The 18,911-nt window shown below is 67.6% G+C and overlaps 3 protein-coding genes across 3 annotated transcripts; 2 read left to right on the forward strand and 1 right to left on the reverse strand.

Annotated features, from left to right (window-relative positions):
- Positions 1-5,130: 5,130 nt before the first annotated feature.
- Positions 5,131-6,252, reverse strand: EMIHUDRAFT_118166 (hypothetical protein; the record flags this gene model as incomplete). The annotated part of the gene is made up of 1 exon (XM_005771480.1): positions 5,131-6,252. One exon carries the CDS (start codon positions 6,250-6,252, stop codon positions 5,131-5,133), a length of 1,122 nt encoding a protein of 373 aa, XP_005771537.1.
- A 5,192-nt stretch (positions 6,253-11,444) lies between these two features.
- EMIHUDRAFT_458814 (hypothetical protein) lies at positions 11,445-15,332 on the forward strand (the record flags this gene model as incomplete). The annotated part of the gene is made up of 7 exons (XM_005771481.1): positions 11,445-11,905; positions 12,184-12,297; positions 12,329-12,665; positions 12,789-13,197; positions 14,042-14,136; positions 14,290-14,385; positions 14,934-15,332. Coding segments are annotated over 7 exons (1,911 nt in total), but the record flags the coding sequence as incomplete, so codon positions are not given.
- Positions 15,333-15,785: 453 nt separating this feature from the next.
- On the forward strand, positions 15,786-16,756 carry EMIHUDRAFT_75554 (hypothetical protein; the record flags this gene model as incomplete). The annotated part of the gene is made up of 4 exons (XM_005771482.1): positions 15,786-16,013; positions 16,089-16,373; positions 16,443-16,478; positions 16,550-16,756. 4 exons carry the CDS (start codon positions 15,786-15,788, stop codon positions 16,754-16,756), a joined length of 756 nt encoding a protein of 251 aa, XP_005771539.1.
- Positions 16,757-18,911: the final 2,155 nt, after the last annotated feature.

The raw sequence follows: 18,911 nt of genomic DNA on the forward strand, positions 1-18,911 counted from the left end.
CCCCCCCGCCGCCCGCCCGGTCGGCAGCCTCCCTCCCCCCGCTGCCGCACGCCGCCGCGTCGGCGCAGCGCGGGCACTCAAACCCAGCCGCCGGCAGCTTGTCGCGTTGCTCGAGCCCGGCGCACAAGCGGTGCAACCACACGCCGCACACGCCGCACTGGACCCCGGCATCGGCGCCGTGCCACGCCTGAGCCCCGCCGCACGCGCCGCAAGGACCCCGGGGCAGAGGAAGCGGCGAAGACGACCCGCCCGCCGCCGCCCCTCCCCCCTGCGCCGCCGCTACCGCAACCTCGCCGCCGCAGCCGGCCGCCGCCACACCCTCCGACGCGGCAGCCGCTCCGTCGCCGCCGCCGCAGCCATCTGACCGCGCGGCGGCGGCCGAGGCAAACGGCAAGGCTGCGGTGGCGGGTGCGCCGCGCGCTTGCCGGCCCTCCCCGCCCTCCCCGCCCTCCCCGCCCTCCAGGCCCTCCAGGCCCTCCCCGCCCCTGTACGGCCTCGCTGGCCCCTCCTCGGCCGGCGCGGCGGCGGGCTGCGCACGGGCGGCCGGATGGGCCCAATGCTGGCGCCTGGCGAGCACCGGATGCGCAGGCAAAGGCGGGCGGGCGCCAGAGGTGGAGGGGCGGGAGTTGGGTGGTGCGGTAGCGGCGGCGGTGGCGGCGGTGGTGAAGGAGGTCTTCAAGGTGTACCAGTAGCTGATGGTGGAGGAGGAGGAGGAGGAGGAGGCGGCGGTGTGTGCGCCGGCGAGTCGTGTCAGGTCGTGGCTGAGTCGCGTCCTCTCATGGCAGGATCGGCAACCCTTGCGCGAGTAGCGGCACTTCGAGCAGCCGGGGGGCGGCAGGGCGCCGGCGCGGGCAGCGGCAGAGCCCGAGGCGTGCGTGGCGGGGCAGCAGGCGGAGTCCGGCCGCGGCTGCAGCGGGTCGCGCGCGTCGGGCTGCCTCCACGCCACGGGCACAGCCTCCGCTGCTGGCTCGGCGCCGCCCTCGCACGGCCTTGGAGGGAGGAGAGAGAGGCGGCAGTCAGGAGGAGAGAGAGGCGGCAACGGCGGCGGAGGAGAGAGGCGGCAGGGAGGAGCGGGAGAGAGAGAGGCGGCAGGGAGGAGCGAGAGAGAGAGGCGGCAGGGAGGAGCGAGAGAGAGAGGCGGGAGGGAGGAGGAGCGAGAGAGAGACCCCGCACCGGCAAGTGTAGTGCTCCGTCTCCTCGGCCTGCTGCCGGTCGAGCCCGGCGCACTCGCCGTGGCACCAGCGGCCGCACACGTCGCACTGGACCCACCCTCCCTCGAAGGGCACGTCGTTCCTATTCGCACAGGCCGCCCGTGGACGCTGCTCGCCCCGCGGCCCGGTCCCTCAACGGCGGCGCGTTCGTTGGCAGGTGGCGGTCAGTGCCGCACCAGCAGCCGACGAAGCTCGACGCTTCGGGCCGCACCTCGCGAGCGCGCAGGTGCAGCTCTTCGCTCGGCAGAGCCTTGCCCGCCTCCATCACAGCGACCGCGATGTACCCGTTGGCCATCCGCACGACGTAGCCACGCCGGCCAGCGTGCTCGCCGCTCTTGGTGACCACCACCTCGGAGCCGACTGCGACGCCGACACGGGCAGCTATGCTGCGCGCCGGCCGCGACGCCACGTGCGGCTCCCAGTCACCGGCCTCCCCGTCCGTCGAAAGAGGCTCGACCTCGCGTGCTCGCACATTCACCTCGCCACCCTCGTCAAGCCCAACACGCAGGTATCCGTTACTGGAGCCGAGCACCTTACCTGCCGCACCGTGGAGCCCACCGGGTCTGGTTAGCTGGACGTATCCACCGATCGACCACGGGGGATCGCCCCGTCGCATGCACGCGTGGTGGGTGTGGTGCATGCAACGCGTTGTGGTATTGGGTGCAGAGAAAGAGAAACCGGAGAGAGATGAGGGGCCTGTCCGCGGAAGGCGGTTCGGGCGCCCTCCACTGCGGCTGCGCGCAAGAAGCCGTCCGCCGTTTGCTTGTTCGTGACCCAGTTGGTGCGCATCAAAAACAAAAACAGGCTATCATACGCGTGGTCTTTGACCCATCCCTTTCCAGTCGAGTGGTCGAGCGGTCCTCCGTCCGTCCACCTGACGGCCACACTCCTTCGCTTGCACCCCACGACCGCCGTCAACGCCTTGTCCAGCGTGTTTCCAAACCCTTAGAGGTTGCCCACCGACGCGAGCATAGAGCGGCCAAAAAAAAAGGACTTGCCAAACGTGGGGTTGTTGCGGCAGCGCATGGCCTTGCGCCGGCACTTGCACCCGCACCCCGACCGCTCGGCGTCCAGCTTCGCCCGCTGTATCTTGGTGAGCAAGATCGCGGCCATCGCCTTGTCGCGCACGGCGAGATAGTACTCGCGTGACTCGGCGTCGGCCTGCCCCGCGTCCGCGCCCGCGCCCAGGGGCTTGGGCGCCACGGGCGCAATGCCGCCGGAGGTGGCGACTCCCGGCGACGGCGACTTCTTGCCGTCGGCGGGCGTAGCCTGGTAGACGACGCTCTCGCCCAGCCGGCGGACTTCGGCCTCGACGCCGACCACGTAGCCCGGTCCGGAGCCGCTGCGGGCCGACGCGGGCCCGCTCTTCCCCACCGCCTTCGGCGTGGGCAGGCCCGGGTGGCAGGCGGTGTCCTGCAAAGCGCGATAGGGGCACACGGGAAGGGAGATTATTACCCGTGGGAGAGCGAGGAGAGTGCCAGGAGAGAATGCTTCGGCGCGCTCACCACCGCTGGGTCGGGCGTGTTGGAAACGGTCTTGGCCGGCTTCTCGACCTCCTTCGCAGCCTCCTCGGCGACGGCCTCCTCGGCGACGGGCGCCTCCTCGGCGACTCCCTCCACGGCGGCGGACACCTCGGCGGCGGCGGACTTGATGGTCGCCTCCTCGGTGGCGGCCTTCTCGGTGGCAGACTCGGCGGCGGCGGACTTGGTGGCGGCGGACTCCTCCGCGGCGGCGGACACCTCGGCGGCGGCGGACGTGATGTTCGCCTCCTCGGTGGCGGACTCCTCGGCGACGACGGCCTCCTCGGAGGCGGCCTCCTGAGTGGCGGCCTCCTCCTTCACAACGACGTCGTTGTTGACGCCGCACGCCTGCGCGAGGGAGATACGTAAATGTTTGGAGACGGGGACACCGCAGGGGGACAATGCCGATCCTGGCGTCAAAGTGCGCACCTCAGCTCCGAGGAGCGAGGGCGGCAGCGACGTGATGCCGGCCTTGACGGAAGCCGTTGGCCCGAGCTCGGTCTGAACCTGGGCTTCCTCCTCAGGCGCGAAACCAAAGCTGATTGGCACCTTTGCGAGACTCCGATGGAACACGTGGGGGTTGTCGAACCAGACGCCCCTTGTTGATCTCACAACCAAGAAAGCCGACTCGCCCTCGCTCTCATTGAAGTCGACCTTGTAGCGCCTCTCGGCGCGCGTCCTGCAGAGCAGAGCAAGATGCCGGGAGGAGCGGGTGGGTGGTGGTGTGTTTATCTGTGGCAGGGGGGGGGGGGGGGGCTGCAGACGAAAGTCATGACTTTGCGCGGTTTGCGAAGTCGGGCCGAATCGCAATACATGGGACCTCGAAGGCCCTCGTGGAGTTGTGCCGCGGCTTGGGCGCGTCGATCGGGAGACCGCGCGACTCGTGCGAAGTGGGCTGTGTTTGCGTTTCTTTGTGGGGACGGGCTGGAAGGGTAGAGGCATCTAGATGAAGAGCGAGGCGCACCTGATCGGACGGAGGCAGTCCGATGTGAGCGGAGAAATCATGAGGAGCGGCGGCGGCCGCCGGCGGCGGACGGCGCTCAGCGCGCGCATGAGCAAATCCAGTGCGGAGCGGGCGGCGGGCGGGCTCAGCGGCGCAGGGCCCCGGCCCTCTCGCTGGGCGGCAGGGCGCGGCACGCCTCAAGAGACCCACGGTCCTGACTCGTTCCCCTCCTCTTGATTGAGGGCAATGGGGACTCGGTAAAGCACCGAATAGACGCCAATAAACGCTCCCTCGTGCGCGGCCAGATCCGCGTGTGAAAACCCCTGTGGCGGAGCGAGGCGCGTGTGCGTAATACATAAATGTGGTGCGGAGAGAGCGCGCCGTGCTGGGTGCCGCTCTGCTGCTGGGTGCCAGTTAAAAACGGGCGGCAGGTTAGGTGCTGTTCAGTGTGAGGTGTGTGGCTGACTGTGACTTGCTCCACGTACGTATTAGGATGCGGCGATCCAAAAATGCAAGCCCCGCGCACTTGGCCGAGCCACTGTGAAAAGTGTCGAGCGCGCGGCGCAGGGTGAGGGCGTGGTTTTATGCGCTTTTACCTCATACCCAGTCGCCAGTCGCCAGTCGGGGTCAGATCAGTCGCCGAGCAGTGTCGCTCACACAAGCCGCAGCACAAGTGACTGTGAGGACCAGTGAGGGCGAGCCCATTGCTGTCACAGCTGTGGCAGCCGCACACAGAGTAGGCTGTGTCAACTGTGCAGAGAGTGGTATGAGCAGCAGATGAGCTGATGATGATGATGATAGAAAGGCGTGGTGAGGGTGGCGGCGGTGAGGGCGGGGGTGGGGACGGTGGAGGTGCTTTGCGAGCCTCCTCTTCCTCCATGCTGGAGTTCAGGAGCGAGGAGGCTGACGCAGACGAGACATTGACAATGTGCGCGGCAGAGACAATGTGCGAGGGTTGCAGAAGGACTTACTTGTCTCCTACGCTCTAGCTAGGGAAAATGTACATCGGGCGGGGGCACGCACGCGCAGCACGCACTCAGAGGAGGAGCTCAAACACACACTCCACCCGACGGGGCTAGCACTAGCACGCACAGACATCCCATGGCAAGACTACCGAAGGACTCACAAGCGCGAAGAGGTACACAACCGCCGAACCCCCCCTGGAACCTACGGCAAAACAAAGCCGCGTCTACTACTAGTTTCGGCAGTTTCAATGCCTTTCAGCGCACGCCCCCGCAGTTTGCATGAACAAATCGGCGCGCGGGGCGCCCTGCGCTCTACGGCGAAGTGGAGGCCGATCTCGCTCGCAGAGCGCAGGGCAAAAATTGTGTAGTATCTCCTCGGAGGCGGAGAAGCCTCAGCAATTTTACAGTCTTCGCCAACGGGACGCTCAGCTCCGCCGAGGTGGGGAGCCAGGACCGATCCTTGCCGCTTAGTAGCTGGAGCACAGCACAGCTTAGCATCTGTGGCAGCCACCACCAGGTGCAAAGAGCAGCGTGCGGCTTCCGTTGGCGGTTTCACCGGGGCTGCAGCACTGCCACTGGGGGGTTGTGTCCTTGACGCCAGCGTCAAAGCAGCCCCACTTCGGGTCCTTGTTTCCGTCGCCGCTACGGCAGTCGTCGATGTTTGGAAAGGGAATCGGATCAATCTTTGCCGCACCGGTCGTGAAGAAGTCCTTGAGCTGCGACAGATCGATTTTGTTCCACTGCATGTTATTGTACGTCCGGTAGTAAAAGTACGGCCCGTGCTCCTGCTTGAACACAACTCCGGTCTTGGTCTTGTACTTTGGAACCTTGAGCGCTGCCCACGCCGTGTACTCCCACGGTGGCGGTATCAGTGACCGCTCGCGGCCGACGCTGCCGCGGACAATGTGCACGTTGTTGAGGAGGCCCGTCCCCACAACCAGGGCCTCGTCGAGCGTCGTTGGCTTGAGCGAACCATCGTCTTCGGCGTTCTGCATCACACTCTCCTTAATGAGGAAGGTGCGCACGAACCGATCAGCCGGCGTGTAAGAGCCAGGGAGCAGCCGCGTGCTCATGCCGTTGGAAGCGACTTTGGGCGCGTTCACCACCACATTCTGTTCGGTCTCTGGGTCGTCGGTGTACGCATTGCAAGTTGTAAAGTCATCACCGCCGGCTGTAGAGATTGATTTGGAGAATTGCCCGCAGCTCTGTTTTGTTGGAGCCTCGGGAGTTGTCTTCACGCTATACCCAGCGAATTGGTCAACGTAGCCGAGCTGCCAATCAAAAGAGGGGTCATTCGTCAGCACGCCCACGTCTTTGTTGCCGTACACCTTCAGTTCTCCGTCGATGTACTCTATGGTGACAGCGTTGCCGTTGGAGTCCGCCACGAGCCAGTGAAATCCGGGCAGCGGCTTAAATCCGTGATAGACACTGACGCCCTTGAGATAGTCTATCACTTCTTTGACCGTCTTGTACTGCGCAAGCAGGTGTTTGGCAACTTGGTGGTGTCCAATGTCGTTTGGGCTGTCTGTTTTCGGCGAGGTCTTCGTCTGGTATTCTGCCTGGTGGTGAAGGTTTGCGGTGACGGTGAGGCCCTCCTCATTGATGCCATCCATCGTAGACTCAACCCCGAGGGGAGGTGCGCCATATACTGCCGTGATGCAAACCATGCCGTATTTGGCGTCTCGGCGAGTGTCTGCGAAGGGGTACGTGTCGCCCTTCCGGTGGAAGTAAATCTTCTCGGGATCGCCAAAAAATAGCGAACTAGCTGGCCAACCATACTCCATCGAGCGGGCGATCACGAGCCCATGCGATGTGAAGTTGTCAAACGGCACCACTGCAGCGGTGCACGCCCAAGAAGGGTCGATCACAGCGGAGAGGATGAAAACGAGCGGCAGCTTCTGCATATATGTGACGAGGCGCCTACGCGAGCACGGCGAGCGAGCGGGCTGTGTCCGGAGGGCTCGCGCGGGGCAAGGGCGGGGTATGGGCGCAAATCATCGATGGCAGTGGCTGCACCGCGAGCGGGAGTCGGCAGGCGGTGCGAGGCCCAGGGGGGTGCAGCCCAAGGGGGGTGCAGCCGCTCGCGCGGCGAGCGGGCGCATCGCGTGGTGGGGGAGGTGAGGGGGCGGCGGGTTCCGTGAGCAATAGGCGTCGCGTGGGTCTAGGCGTGCAGCTTTCGGCGGCCATCGGAGGCGCGGTGCGGCGGGGCGAGCGCGAGAGGCAGCGGAAAGGCTTGCCTTGTGTCGAGCAGGCAAAGGGTCGTCGGGGAACATGGGGAACAACAGTTCTCGTTCAAAAAGAGCGCCTTCGGCACTACTCTCTCTGTGTGAATCTCTCGAGGTCTCGCGGAACTTGTAATATTCCCTGTTCTTGGGGTTTGAGATGATCGCCCTCCCCTGATCATGCGCCGACTCAGAGCACGGACCCGCTAGCGTCGGCGGTAGCCCGAGCGGCGGCGCCCCCGAGGGCCTCACGCTCACGCCGCGAAGCCTCCGTCGGCAGCGCTCGCCCAGCGAGATGCTCCGGCTCCAGCACTCCGCTGTCGAGGAGCTTCGCACCTGCGCGGAGCGCATGCTGCCGCCGTCCCCCCTCGGACGTGAGGTCCTGCGGGATGCGCGCACCTACGCGCAGCTCTACGGGCGAGTGGAGGTGGGCGACGGGTCCCCAGCGCGTCTCCTAGACCTCAGCGAGGGCGGCGGCGCCCCTAGCGGTACCAGCGGAGACGCCGCCGCCGCCGAGGCCGCCGCCGCCGCTGACGACGCCGTCGCCGACGCCGCCTCACCCGTCGGACACGCGCCGGCCGCCGACGCCTGCGCTGCAGCTGGCGACGCCGCCGCCCCCCCGCCAGCGCCCGGCGCGCTGGGTGCCGCACTCGCCCCGGTGCCGGGGGCGGCACAAGTGGGAGGACAAGCTGCCGACGATGCAGTCGCACGCGAAGCAGCAGGGCAAGTCGGAGAGGGAGCGGGGCGAGGAGCTGGTCGAGTTCATCCAAGATGCGGCGCGCAAGCGACGGCTCAGACAGGCCATGTCGCGGATGATGGACGTCCCGTCCGTCCCGCCCGGCGACCTGGCGCACGCCCAGCTGCGCCTGCTCCTCTGCGCCGACGTGTCGTCGGCAGAGCGCGCCACGATGCTCCGCTGGCGGGAGGAGCGCGGGATGAACCAGCCGGAGAACGCGATGCACCGCCTCGGGGAGGACCTCCGGGACGAGGCACGAGTCAAGGAGCTCGCCGAGAAGTGGCGGCCCCGCCTCGCGGCGGCACGCTACAAGAAGCAGCCCGCAGGCACGGGCCTGCGCACCGAGCACCTCAAGCCCTTCTTCGAGGCGCTCGAGGGCGGCTTCGTCGTGCTGTTCGAGGCGATCGAGCGCTTTGCCATCCCCGACTGCATCACGCGCATCGCGGCGACGGTGCTCTCGACCCAGCTGCTCAAACGCCTTGACGACGGGACGCCGTCGATGCGCGCCGGCACGCGACCCATCGGCATGGGCGAGGCCCTCTTCAAGGAGGCGTGGCGCGCGCGCGCGAGCTGGGCGGCAAAGACCATCGGCCCCGTGCTCCTCTGCTTCGGTCAGATGGCCGTCGGCCTGCCCAGCGGCGGCGAGGGCGTCGCCACGGCGCTGCAGCTGTACTGCGACTCACCCGCGCTCGATAGCCGCGCCATCATCATCGCCCTCGACAACTCCAACGCCTACTCGACGAGCTTGCTCGACTCGTCGGCGCGGGCGACTCTGAAGCTGATCGAGTGGGTCAAGCAGCTCGACGACGCGACGCGGGCGCGGCTCGCCATCAAGGACGCAGACGAGGTGGTTCGGGCGGCGGAGGCAGCGCTTGACGACCTCGCCTTCCTGCGGACCCACCACGGCGAGGTGCTGACAGTCGTCGACGGCAGCCTGGACCGCTTCGCCGTCCGCCTCGGCTTCACGCAAGGCGGCCTCTTCTCCATGCTGAGCTTCTGCATCGCCGTCTGCTTCCTCGTACTTAAGCCGCTCAAGGAGAGGTACCCGGAGGTTGCGCCGAAGTGCATTGCCGACGACGCCCACGCGCCGACCATCGTCCGCGAGGCCGCCGATGTCGAACGGGCGGCGCAGTGGTGCACCGACTACGTCAAGCTCTCGGAGCGAGAACTCAACCTCTCAGCGAACGCGCGCAAGTTCAAGATCCTGCAGTCGCGGAAGTGGCAGGACACGGAGCTTGACGTGGCGCGCTTCATCAAGCTCTTCCCGTCGCAGATGCACGAGGGAAAGCGCAAGCGGCCGACAGTGGTGCGCGACGCGCTCCGAGTCAACGGCGTCGGCGTGGGCTTCGTCGCGGCAGCGCGCACCGGCATCGCCATGGACAAGGTGCGGGCGCAAGAGATCAAGCTGAGGGTGCTCGAGAAGCTCACGCCGGCGCTCGGGCGGCAGACGGCCGAGCTCCTCGGACGCTTCACCCTCAAGGCGTCAACTGCGCTCAACCACGTCGCCCGTGGCCGCGAGCCCTCGGTCACGCGCGAGCCGCTCGAGTACGCGGGCGAGACGCAAGCGCAACTCTTCCGCACGCTCACCGCTACCAGCCCCTCCGAGATCCGTGACGTGCAGCACGACGCCAACCCCGCCGGCCCGACGGAGCGGCGGTGCGAGGAGGCGATGCACCTCTCGCAGAGGAATGGCGGCTTCGGCTGGGCGCATCCACGACTCATCGCGCCGGCCGCTTCGACTGGGCGCGTGCTCGACGTCCTCTATCTGCTGCGGCGGCTCGAGGACGTGTCCCCATTGGTGCCGCCCCCGAGCGAGTGGGCCGCGTCCGGCGTGCCGATGCTCGCGGAGGCAATCGCGTTCATCGAAGAGCTTGTGAGTAATTCGGCGGGCTTCGAGCGCGGCCCGGACGGCGAGGCCGACGACTGGAGGTCCCTCCGCAACAAGATCGTCGCGGACGACGGCTCGGTCGACTACAAGGGGATCGAACAGGTCTCGGGGCGCCACTTCCAGCACGTCGCCAACAACGCCCTGCAGCAAGACATGTTCGACGCCATCGTCAACGACCCGAAGGTGCACCTGGCGACGCGAGCGCACTTCCGCGCGACGAAGCAACTCGGGGCGGGCGCGGTGCTCGGCATCGACGTCGTCCACAAAGCCGTCGAGCTGCACGACCAGGCGTGGCTCCACGAGGCGCAGGGCTACCTCAACCACCCCAAGGGCGCCATCACCCTCGCCACGCGCTGCGTCGGCGTGGGCCCTAACTCGGTGTGCATATACCACCGCGCGAGGCTACCAGGATGCGTCCCGTGCGACATCGGCGAAGCGCGAGTGCCACGCACGCTGTCGCTCTTCGAGCACCTCAGTGGCACGCACTGGGACGGGTGCAACTACGGCGGCTGGTTGGCCACGGGGCACGCATCCCTCAACACCCACGTCACGGACATCGCCCGCGCCTTCGGCGCCTCGGCAAAGGTCATGGAGGTGAGGCTCGGCTGCAGGGACCCGACGCGGGCGCACGATCCGGACACCAACCCGTACCAGCGGGGCGACGGCGTCTTCGGCAACTATGCAGAGTCGGCACGCGCCGTGGTGTACGACGGCACGTGCGTCACCGCGGTGCACCACGACAGGCTGCGCCCGCTGGCGAGCGGCAAGCACCTAGCCACCGACTACGCCGAGGCGACGAAGCGGAAGGCCAAGGCAGCGGCGTGCGACGCCAAAAACTGCGACTTTATGACGTGGGCGGCGAGCACGCGTGGCGGCATCGGGCACGAGGCGGCGACGTGGTTCAACACCAACTTCGACATCAAGGCCGCTAAGGCAGCCTCCGATAGCGAACGATGGCGGGTCAGTAGCGAGCGCAAGCGCTTCCTGCAAGTGCACTCGACCATCGTCGCGAGGCGCAACGCCGCCATCTTCGACTACAACGCGTGGCCGAAGATGGGCGGCGAGATGCCGCGGGCGCCGCGGGTGCAGTACGAATAGGGACGGGCGAGGGAGGAGGGGCGCTGACCACGGGCGACACGCGTCGAAGGTTCGACGACGACTACTCGCCGCCTGGGTCGTTTGGGGCGCGCGGCTCCGTCGAGGACCAGGCGCGCCCCCTACCCGGCACGGCGTAGGTCCCACTCTGGCGAGAAGAGGGGAGGCACGGTCGACAGCCCGATCCATCAACTACACTCATCTTCTGGTGCTTGGCCCCGTGCAACAGCGGTCCGGCAGGCTGCCCCCAAGGCCCCCCGGGCCGCTGCGGGTTTGGGAGTTATGCTTAGGCACAGCTTCGGCGATGGCAGCCCCTCTCTGGGGTGTTGCATAGGCGGGGAGTCTCCCCCGCTGGTCTCCTCCTTCCCATTTTTTCTTTTCTTTTGAGAGCAGGACGCCGGGTTTGTCTTGTATGTGCATGTCGGGCCTGGGTGTGTGCGAGGGGCAGAGGGGCGGGGGCGTGCAGGGCAGAGGCCCAACGTCGGGCGGCTTGTCGGGGTCCGGAGAATTCGAGGGGGGAACGAGGAGGGGGGAATGGGCGGTCGGCGTCGAGTAGAGCGACAGGTGCGTACGGGGTAGCCGTCACTTTCCCGCCTCGAAAGGGCGGGGCTGTCCCGGAAAGTGAGAAACGCCGGGCAGCGTGACGCATTACTGAACCCTCCCATACGTGCTCGTGCTTGCTCCTCCTTTGCTGTCCCATCTCCCCATCTCTTTCCCGCCTGGGCGGGGCGGTGGGCGGGCGCGCGGTGCGGCGTGGCGTGTGCGTGTGCGCGACTGCGACGAAGGACCGCTCGCAGAGGACCATTGGGTTTGTACTATTAACAACGAAGGCGCTCTCAAAAAAAAGGAGGTCGCGCTTTATTGATGCTCGTGGCCATCGCCTTCGCCGCCGCCTGCGGCGTCGCCACCGGCGGGCCGCCGCCCAACGTGGCGTTCCTGTCGCACGGTGACCTTGTCGAGGATGGCGAGGCTGCTCGCGAGGCCATTCGCGCCGCCTTCACCGGCAGCGCCTCCTTTGGCCTCCTGGTGGTGCGCGGCATCCCTGGCTTTGCCGACAAGCGGCGCGCGGCCTTCAATGCGACGATGCGGCTGGCGGTGGACCCTCCGGTGCACAGCCGGCGGCTCCGGAACGCGTGGCCTGGCTTCCGCCACCCGTCCGACGTGCAGGAGCCGCTGCAGGGCGGCTTTCTGCACAACATGCTCGAGGACGTCGGGCCAGCGCGGGTGGACCCCGTGTTCGGCAAGACGCCCTGGCCCGACGCGGCGTACAGGGCGACAGTCGTGGCGGTGAACGAGCTCATCTACGACACCTCGCACCGCGTGCTGTCCGGGGTTGACCGGCTCGAGGGACCCTAGATGCGGAAGTGTCTAGGAAGTGTGTAGGAAGTGTCGACCGGCTCGAGGTTCGGAGCAGAGACCGGCACTCGAGACGACGCGTATCCAGCTGCATGCATCTGCACTCGTCTGCATCCCTCTGTGCTCGCAGCCAGCGCGACGCTCCGAGCATGCAGCACGCGACTGCTCTCGCCCCGAGACTGTCGGATGCACGAGACATGTCCGAGACACGCACGAGGCCATGACATGTCCGAGACATGTCCCGCAGGCTGGTCGGCGAGGAGGCGGAGCGGACAGGGTCTCCGGCGCCAGAGGTGCCGCTCGGGCAGCTGCTGCGGCGGCAGGACTTCCTCTACTCCCTGTTCAAGTACTTTCGCGCAGAGTTCTCCCGCGGCGACGCCACCTCTTCGAAGACAGCTCACCAAGGCATGCGGCGCCGTCACCGCGCAGCTGTTCCCATGCACAGGCGACGACCTCTTTGAAGACATCGACGGCACGCTGCCGACCTCGCTCCAGGCGGGCTCGCAGCCCGAAGACGCTGTCGCCTCCGCCAGCTTCGACTCCAACTCCAGCTTCGACTCCAACTCCAGCTTCGACTCCACCTTGCGGCCGCCCTCCCACGCCGGCACTTGTGTCGCCGCAGAGGCGGCGGAGGGCGCTGCGGGCGGCGGCGGCGGCAGCGCAGCGGAGCTGTCTTCGATGCGGACGCACTCCGCTTCGTCGCGCGGTCGCGGCGGCGGCATTTGTGCTGTCGAAAAAGCGGGAAGCGGCGGCGGCGGCGGCGCAGGCGGCGGCAGCAGCGCAGGCGGCGGCGGCAGCGCAGCGGAGCTGTCTTCGATGCGGACGCACTCCGCTTCGTCGCGCGCCGCAAAGGCGCCGGACATTGCGCGGGCGAGCGAGGCGGAGCGTGGGGCGAGCGGCGGCGAGGGCGCAGCGAGCGGCGGCGGCAGCGCAGCGGAGCTGTCTTCGATGCGGACGCACTCCGCTTCGTCGCGCGCCGCAAAGGCGCCGGACATTGCGCGGGCGAGCGAGGCGGAGCGTGGGGCGAGCGGCGGCGAGGGCGCAGCGAGCGGCGGCGGGCCGGAGTCGTTCTGGCTGCCGTGGCACATCGACCCGAACACGATCTCGACGCTGACGGGCGACAGCTACTTCGACTTCGACACGTCCGAGACCATCCGGCTCGCCGAGTACCCGGAGACGGGGCTCGGGCTGGTCGCGCTCAACGCGCTCGGCGTCGTCGTCAAGCGGACATGCCGCCGGGCCCTCGGCTCGTCCAGGACATGTCCGAGACATGTCGCGTTAGGCGACGTTGTCCACCTCTCGCGCCACATCGACGAGGGCTCCCTCGTCGTCATGATGGCGGCCGGCGCGCAGGCGCGCGACACCTCGTGCAACCGCAGTTCTGACCTCAACCAGATCTCGGCTGATCTCGGCTAGATCTCGGCTAGATCTCGGCCCCTTGGCTGAGCTCGCTCGGCCTGCACGCTAGAGATCCCCGACCCTACGATCCCCGACCCTAGCGGCGGGCCGCGTGAGCCCCGGCCCCGAACCCCAACCCCGAGCCCCCGAGCCCTAACCCGAACCCTAACGGCGAACCCAACCCCGAGCCCTAATGACGAGCCCCAACGAACGGCCGGTCGCCCAGGTGCACACCGGCGGGCTCCTCCGGGGCTGCATGCACGCTGTGCAGCGCGAGGCGGCCCCGAGGGGCGCCTCGCGGATCATGTACTACCAGGCACCGCCTCGCCGCCAGCTTCCCTGCACGCACCTCTCCGCTCCCCGCGCACCTCCTCCTCTTCCCCCCCCCTCTCCTCATCCCTCTCTCTCCTCACCCCTCTCCCGCCCCACCCCACCCCACCCCTACGCACCGCCTCCCTCCCCCTCACCCCTCTCGCCTCCCCACGCGCCCCCGGCCTCGCGCGCTCGCGCGCGCACACACACACACACACACACACACACACACACACACACACACACACACCGCCCGTCTCCCCGCCCACCGCAGGCCTGGTACGGTCCCGGCGACCACAAGTTCGCGCCGCCGCCCGGCGCGCGCCGCTCGTCGGAGACGACGCCCCTGTCGGCGACATGTCCGGGACACGTCCGGCTCTCTCTCCCACGCCTAGGCTCGGGCTACTCGACGGCGGCGACAACGGAGGCGTCGGCGGGCGGCGGGCTCGGGAGGCGAGTGCGGTCGGTGGTCGACCCGATCGTCAACGCGGTGCACGGCCGCACGCAGCGGACAGTGCTGCTGTCCTTCCGCCGCCAGTTCCAGCGCCTCTCCGCAGGGAACGAGGCCCGGCCGCAGCCTGGCGCGGCCCCGAGGCTGGCCACGGCAACGCCGCCGTGACACGCCCCTCGACACGCTCCATAGGCCGACGGCAGCCAGGCCCGATTCGAGGCGCTCGCCGCGGCGCTTCCGCTCGCCGAGCCTCCCGCCGGCCAGCCTCCCGCCCCCCTCACCGTCGACGTGATGACCGACTTGAGCTGCCCGCTCGCCTACCTCGGCCTGAAGAGGCTCAGCGCTGCGATCGCGTCGCTCGGCCTCGACGCGACCGCGGCGCGGCCGCCTCCCCCCCTCCCACGCCGCACTGCCCCCCCCCCACCATACGCGCGTGACACGCCCGCGCGACACGCCCACGACACGCCCACGACACGCCCACGACACGCCCACGCCACACGCCCACGCCACACGCCCACGACACGCCCACGCCACACGCCCGCGCGACACGTCGATGCGACACGCCCACGACGCGTCCTCTGCAGGTGCGGCTCCGCTTCCACCCTGTCTTCGTCAACCCGCTGATGGACCCCGATGGCGAGGACATGGGGCCCTAGAAGCGGAATACGTGTTCATGTGTATCCCAGCCAGCGCTCGAGAGGAGACGCAGTCTGCTGTACTCGACCGTATTCCGCGGTATTCCTTGTACTCGCAGCCGCTCGTAGCTCACGCGGTGCTCTGAAGACGCCGCACAAGACCGTGCCTCCCGCCCTGACGTCGGTGTCTCCAGCGCGCAGGAGATGGGCGCGTACATGCTCAACCGGCGGAACCTCTCCCTCGCCGAGTACAACGACGCGGCGTACCCGCTCAACGTGGCGGCCGCCGCGCTCAACTTCAGCTACGCAAAGGGGCGGCGCGTCATCCACCCGCGCCGCGCGCACCTCGCCGTCGCCGCGGCGGCCGAGCGCGATCGGGCGCCGCTCTACGCCGCTCTGGCGCGCGCGTACTTTGAGGAGGGGGAGGACATCAGCGACGTGGCCGTGCTGCTGCGAGTGGCGGCCGCGCTCGGCGTCGAGCGCGACGAGCTGCGCCTCCGCCGAGCGATGGACGGCGAGGGCACACTAGATGGGCAGCACGCGCACTCTTCTCTATTCCGACTGGCGCTCGAGAGGGCGCGCAACCCGCTGTCTCCGGCCGTATTCAAGCCGTGCGCACGGCACTCGTAGCCCTCAGCCGCACGCCCTGATCGCGGTGTGTTCACGCCGCAGGGGCGGAGGGGGAGCTGTCGCGCGCCTCCCGCCGACTCGACCCTCTCGTCGACGCGGTGCCGCACTTCCTCGTCCGCGAGTCCGCCTCCGGCTCCGGCCTCGAGCTGCACGGGCCGCTTGAGGTGCGGCTAGCTGCCGCCAGACGCACGTCCCTGCACCCCTGCGCTCGAGACGACACGCTGCTCGGCGGTATCCCGTCGCCTTCCGCCCTGAGATGTGGCTGCTTCGCTTGTTCCACACCAGTGACGCGGCGCCGTGTCCTCTGACTTTGGTGTATGCGCACTCCAGATCGCCGAGTTTGCCGACGCGCTGCGCACCGTGCGCGACGCGGCGGGCACCCCGCCCCCCGCCGACGGGTTCGGCCTGCAGCAGCCGCCCGGCATGCTGCTGCCCGGCTTTGGCGGCGAGCCGACGCGCGTGCCGACGGCGGACCGGCGCGGCGGCGCGAGCATCGTCGGCCTCAGCCTGCGGGGGTGGGAGGGGCCAGGTGCGTGGCCGTACGTCGCCGGCGACTTCTCTCGCGAGGATGAGGCGGACGACGCGATCAAGTACGCCTCGCCCAGCTTTGCGTCGCACGTCGACGCCGCCGCGTCGGCAAGCCTGACGCAGGTTCACCCCGCCTACCGCACCACCCACGGGACTGAACCCGCACTGGGTTCGAGACCCTGGAGGTATGGTACGCAGGCGTACTCCGCCTACTTCGGCTCGGTGGCCGCCGGCTCGCCGCTCGCCATCCTCGACACGGCGGCGTCGTGGACAAGCCACTACCCGCCGCTGCCGGCCGGCACGCGCGTCGCCGTCCACGGCCTCAACGCGCAAGAGCTCGCGGCGAACGGCGCGGCGACGGAGGTCGCAGTCGGCGACCTGAACAAGGACCCGACGCTGCCGTACACCGATGGCGAGTTCGACGTCGTCACCAACGCGGCGAGCATCGCCTACCTCACCCGGCCGCGAGAGCTCTTTGCAGAGGTGCAGCGCGTGCTCAAGCCGGGACATGTCCAGGACACGTGCACGACAGGTCCGAGACATGTCCCATAGGTGCACCGCGTGCTCAAGCCGGGCGGCCTCGCGCTGGTCTCCTCCACCGCATCCGCCATCACTGCCTATTAGTTTAGCGAATTCATTCATTACGAATCGGGTGGCAGGTCTCCTTTTCGAACCGCGTCTTCGCCGAGAAGGCGACCGCGCTGTGGCTGAGCAAGATCGACGAGGACGTGGCGCTCTGCAGCGTCGTCCGCGCCTTCTTCGCCTTCGGCCCGGCGGGCGGCTGGCGCAACGTGAGCAGCGTCGACCTCAGCCCGCATCCGACCGAGGGCGACCCCCTCTGGATGGTCACGGCCGTCAAGGCCTAGTCTACGCGCGCATCTGCGCGCACCGCGCTCACGCCCTGGCCTCCCCTCTCGCCGGCTGTGGCCGGGAGCATGATCGAGAGGGAAAGCGAGGGGCCCGGGTGTGCGGCACGGTCTCGCCCGCGATGCTGTGGGAGCGTCAGCGCGATCGAAGTTCGGTCGCGGGCGAGCGTGTGTGTGTTCGTGTTCGTGTCGTGTGTGCCACATATGCTCATGGTTGAGCGCGTTTTAACTCCATTCAATGTACGTCACAGTCAGTTCTACGAGGCGCGAGTGCATTCGGGGAATTCGCGCACCTCCTCGTCGCAGGCGCACACCTTGTCTGGTCTCTGGTGTCTGGAGTGTGGAGTCTCTGGAGTCCGTCTTGAGTCGCTGCTCGCTCCAGTCGTCCAAGCCGCCACCGCCAGGACCGCGGGGAGCCGCATCACGTGGCGGGGCGATGGCGGGGTGCACTTCAGTCGTACACAGACCACAGGACATACACCTTACAACGCTTAAATCAACCTCTGCCCGCCACGGGTGTAAGGAAGTGTTAAAATATTGAATATATTGCTCCAATAGTTAGAGAGGCGATCAATATCAACACACATGGCAATAGTTAGAGGAGAGGCTGGGCCTGGGCTGGTCAGGACCGTCAGGTGGGTCCATCCTGGGCTTGAAAGTGGCTCTAAATCGTTGAAAACGGGGCCAAAATCGCTTCAAAATCGCTTAAATCGCATAAAAATCGCTTTGAACTCGTGATTTTTTTGATTTCAGCCCACATCTAGGCAATGTTTGGGACAAATGTCGACATTGGTGCTTTTGGAGGTTAAAATCAGCGATCAATATGTCAATATATTGTCAATAGTTAGAGGGGATGCTGTCAATAATCAATATCAATAGTTACAGGGGCGAGAATCAATATTTAACACTTCCTTAGCCACGGGGCTTCTCGTTGGAAAACCTGCTATAACTACGAACCGGAAGAATCGCTGCGATTGCGCTCTTCGCTCCGCCGCCGCCGCCACCGACGCCCTCCTCCTCCTCCCCCTCCTCCTCCTCCTGCCCCTCCTCCCCCTCCTCCCCCTCCTCCTCCCCCTCCTCCCCTCCTCCCCCTCCTCCAGTCCTCCTCCTCCCCCTCCTCCTCCTCCCCCTCCTCCTCCTGACCTCCTCCCCCCCTCGTTCGACGCACCCCCGGACTGGGCAGAGAGATCCCAGTGCATCTGCGCTGGGCACTCCACCCCGCCCCCACTTGCCCTGACTGCACAGGATAGCGTGCCCCGACGAACGGCGACACATAGCGGGGGACACTGCGCCGGGGGGTATGCCTAACTTTGGTGCTTTGTGTGGGTCGCGTTCCCTTGGTAGCTGTGTGGCTGAAGCCCTCGTGCCGCTGGCTTGCCCCTTCCAGCGGCTGGCCCCTTGAGACTGTTGGTGCTTGGCGGTAGGAGGGGGAGAGGGAGGCCCGGTGGGAGGAGAGGGAGAGGGAGGCCCGGTGGGAGAGGGGAGGGAGAGGGAGGCCGCCTTGGGCTCTTCTCCTCCCCCCTCCCTGGGCTCTTCTCCTCCCCGCACGCTAATTCTTTTTCCTTCGCGGCAACGCGATGGCGGCAAGGCCTCTCTGCGCGCCCGCCCTCGTCACGCCGAAGACCAACCGGCGTCGGACCGCGGTGAGACCACGCCGCCCCCCGCGCCCGCCCGCGCCCGCAGCGTGAACACATACGCGCGTCCCTCATCGCACGGAAACATACGCGCCAGCCGCGCAGCAGCCTCACATGCAGCGCCGACCGCATGCCCGCGCCCTGGGCCGCCGACGACCCGGTCGGGCGGGCTGCGCGGCCGCCGCACACCACCAGGCAGGCGCACAACCACCCGCAGCGCGCCGCAGCCCACCGCGCAGCCCTCCCAGCCAGGCCTGCGCCTCAAAGACTCACAAACAGGCGCACAACAGAGTACAGCACACGGCACACACCGGCGGCGCGCGCGCAGCACACGCAGACGCACGCGCGGATCCAACACGCACACGCGCACAGCACGCGCGCGCCGCACGCCAGCGCAGCGCCACACACAGAGCACACTTCCCATCAGCAGCAGCAGCCTGCCACAATCCACATCTCACACACGCGCGCGCACACTCCCCCCTACCGGCGCACGCATTGGGCGTCGCCGAGAGCTCCCAAAG

This window comes from Emiliania huxleyi (assembly GCF_000372725.1).
Source record: "Emiliania huxleyi CCMP1516 unplaced genomic scaffold EMIHUscaffold_383, whole genome shotgun sequence".
In the NCBI taxonomy this organism is placed as follows: domain Eukaryota; phylum Haptophyta; order Isochrysidales; family Noelaerhabdaceae; genus Emiliania; species Emiliania huxleyi.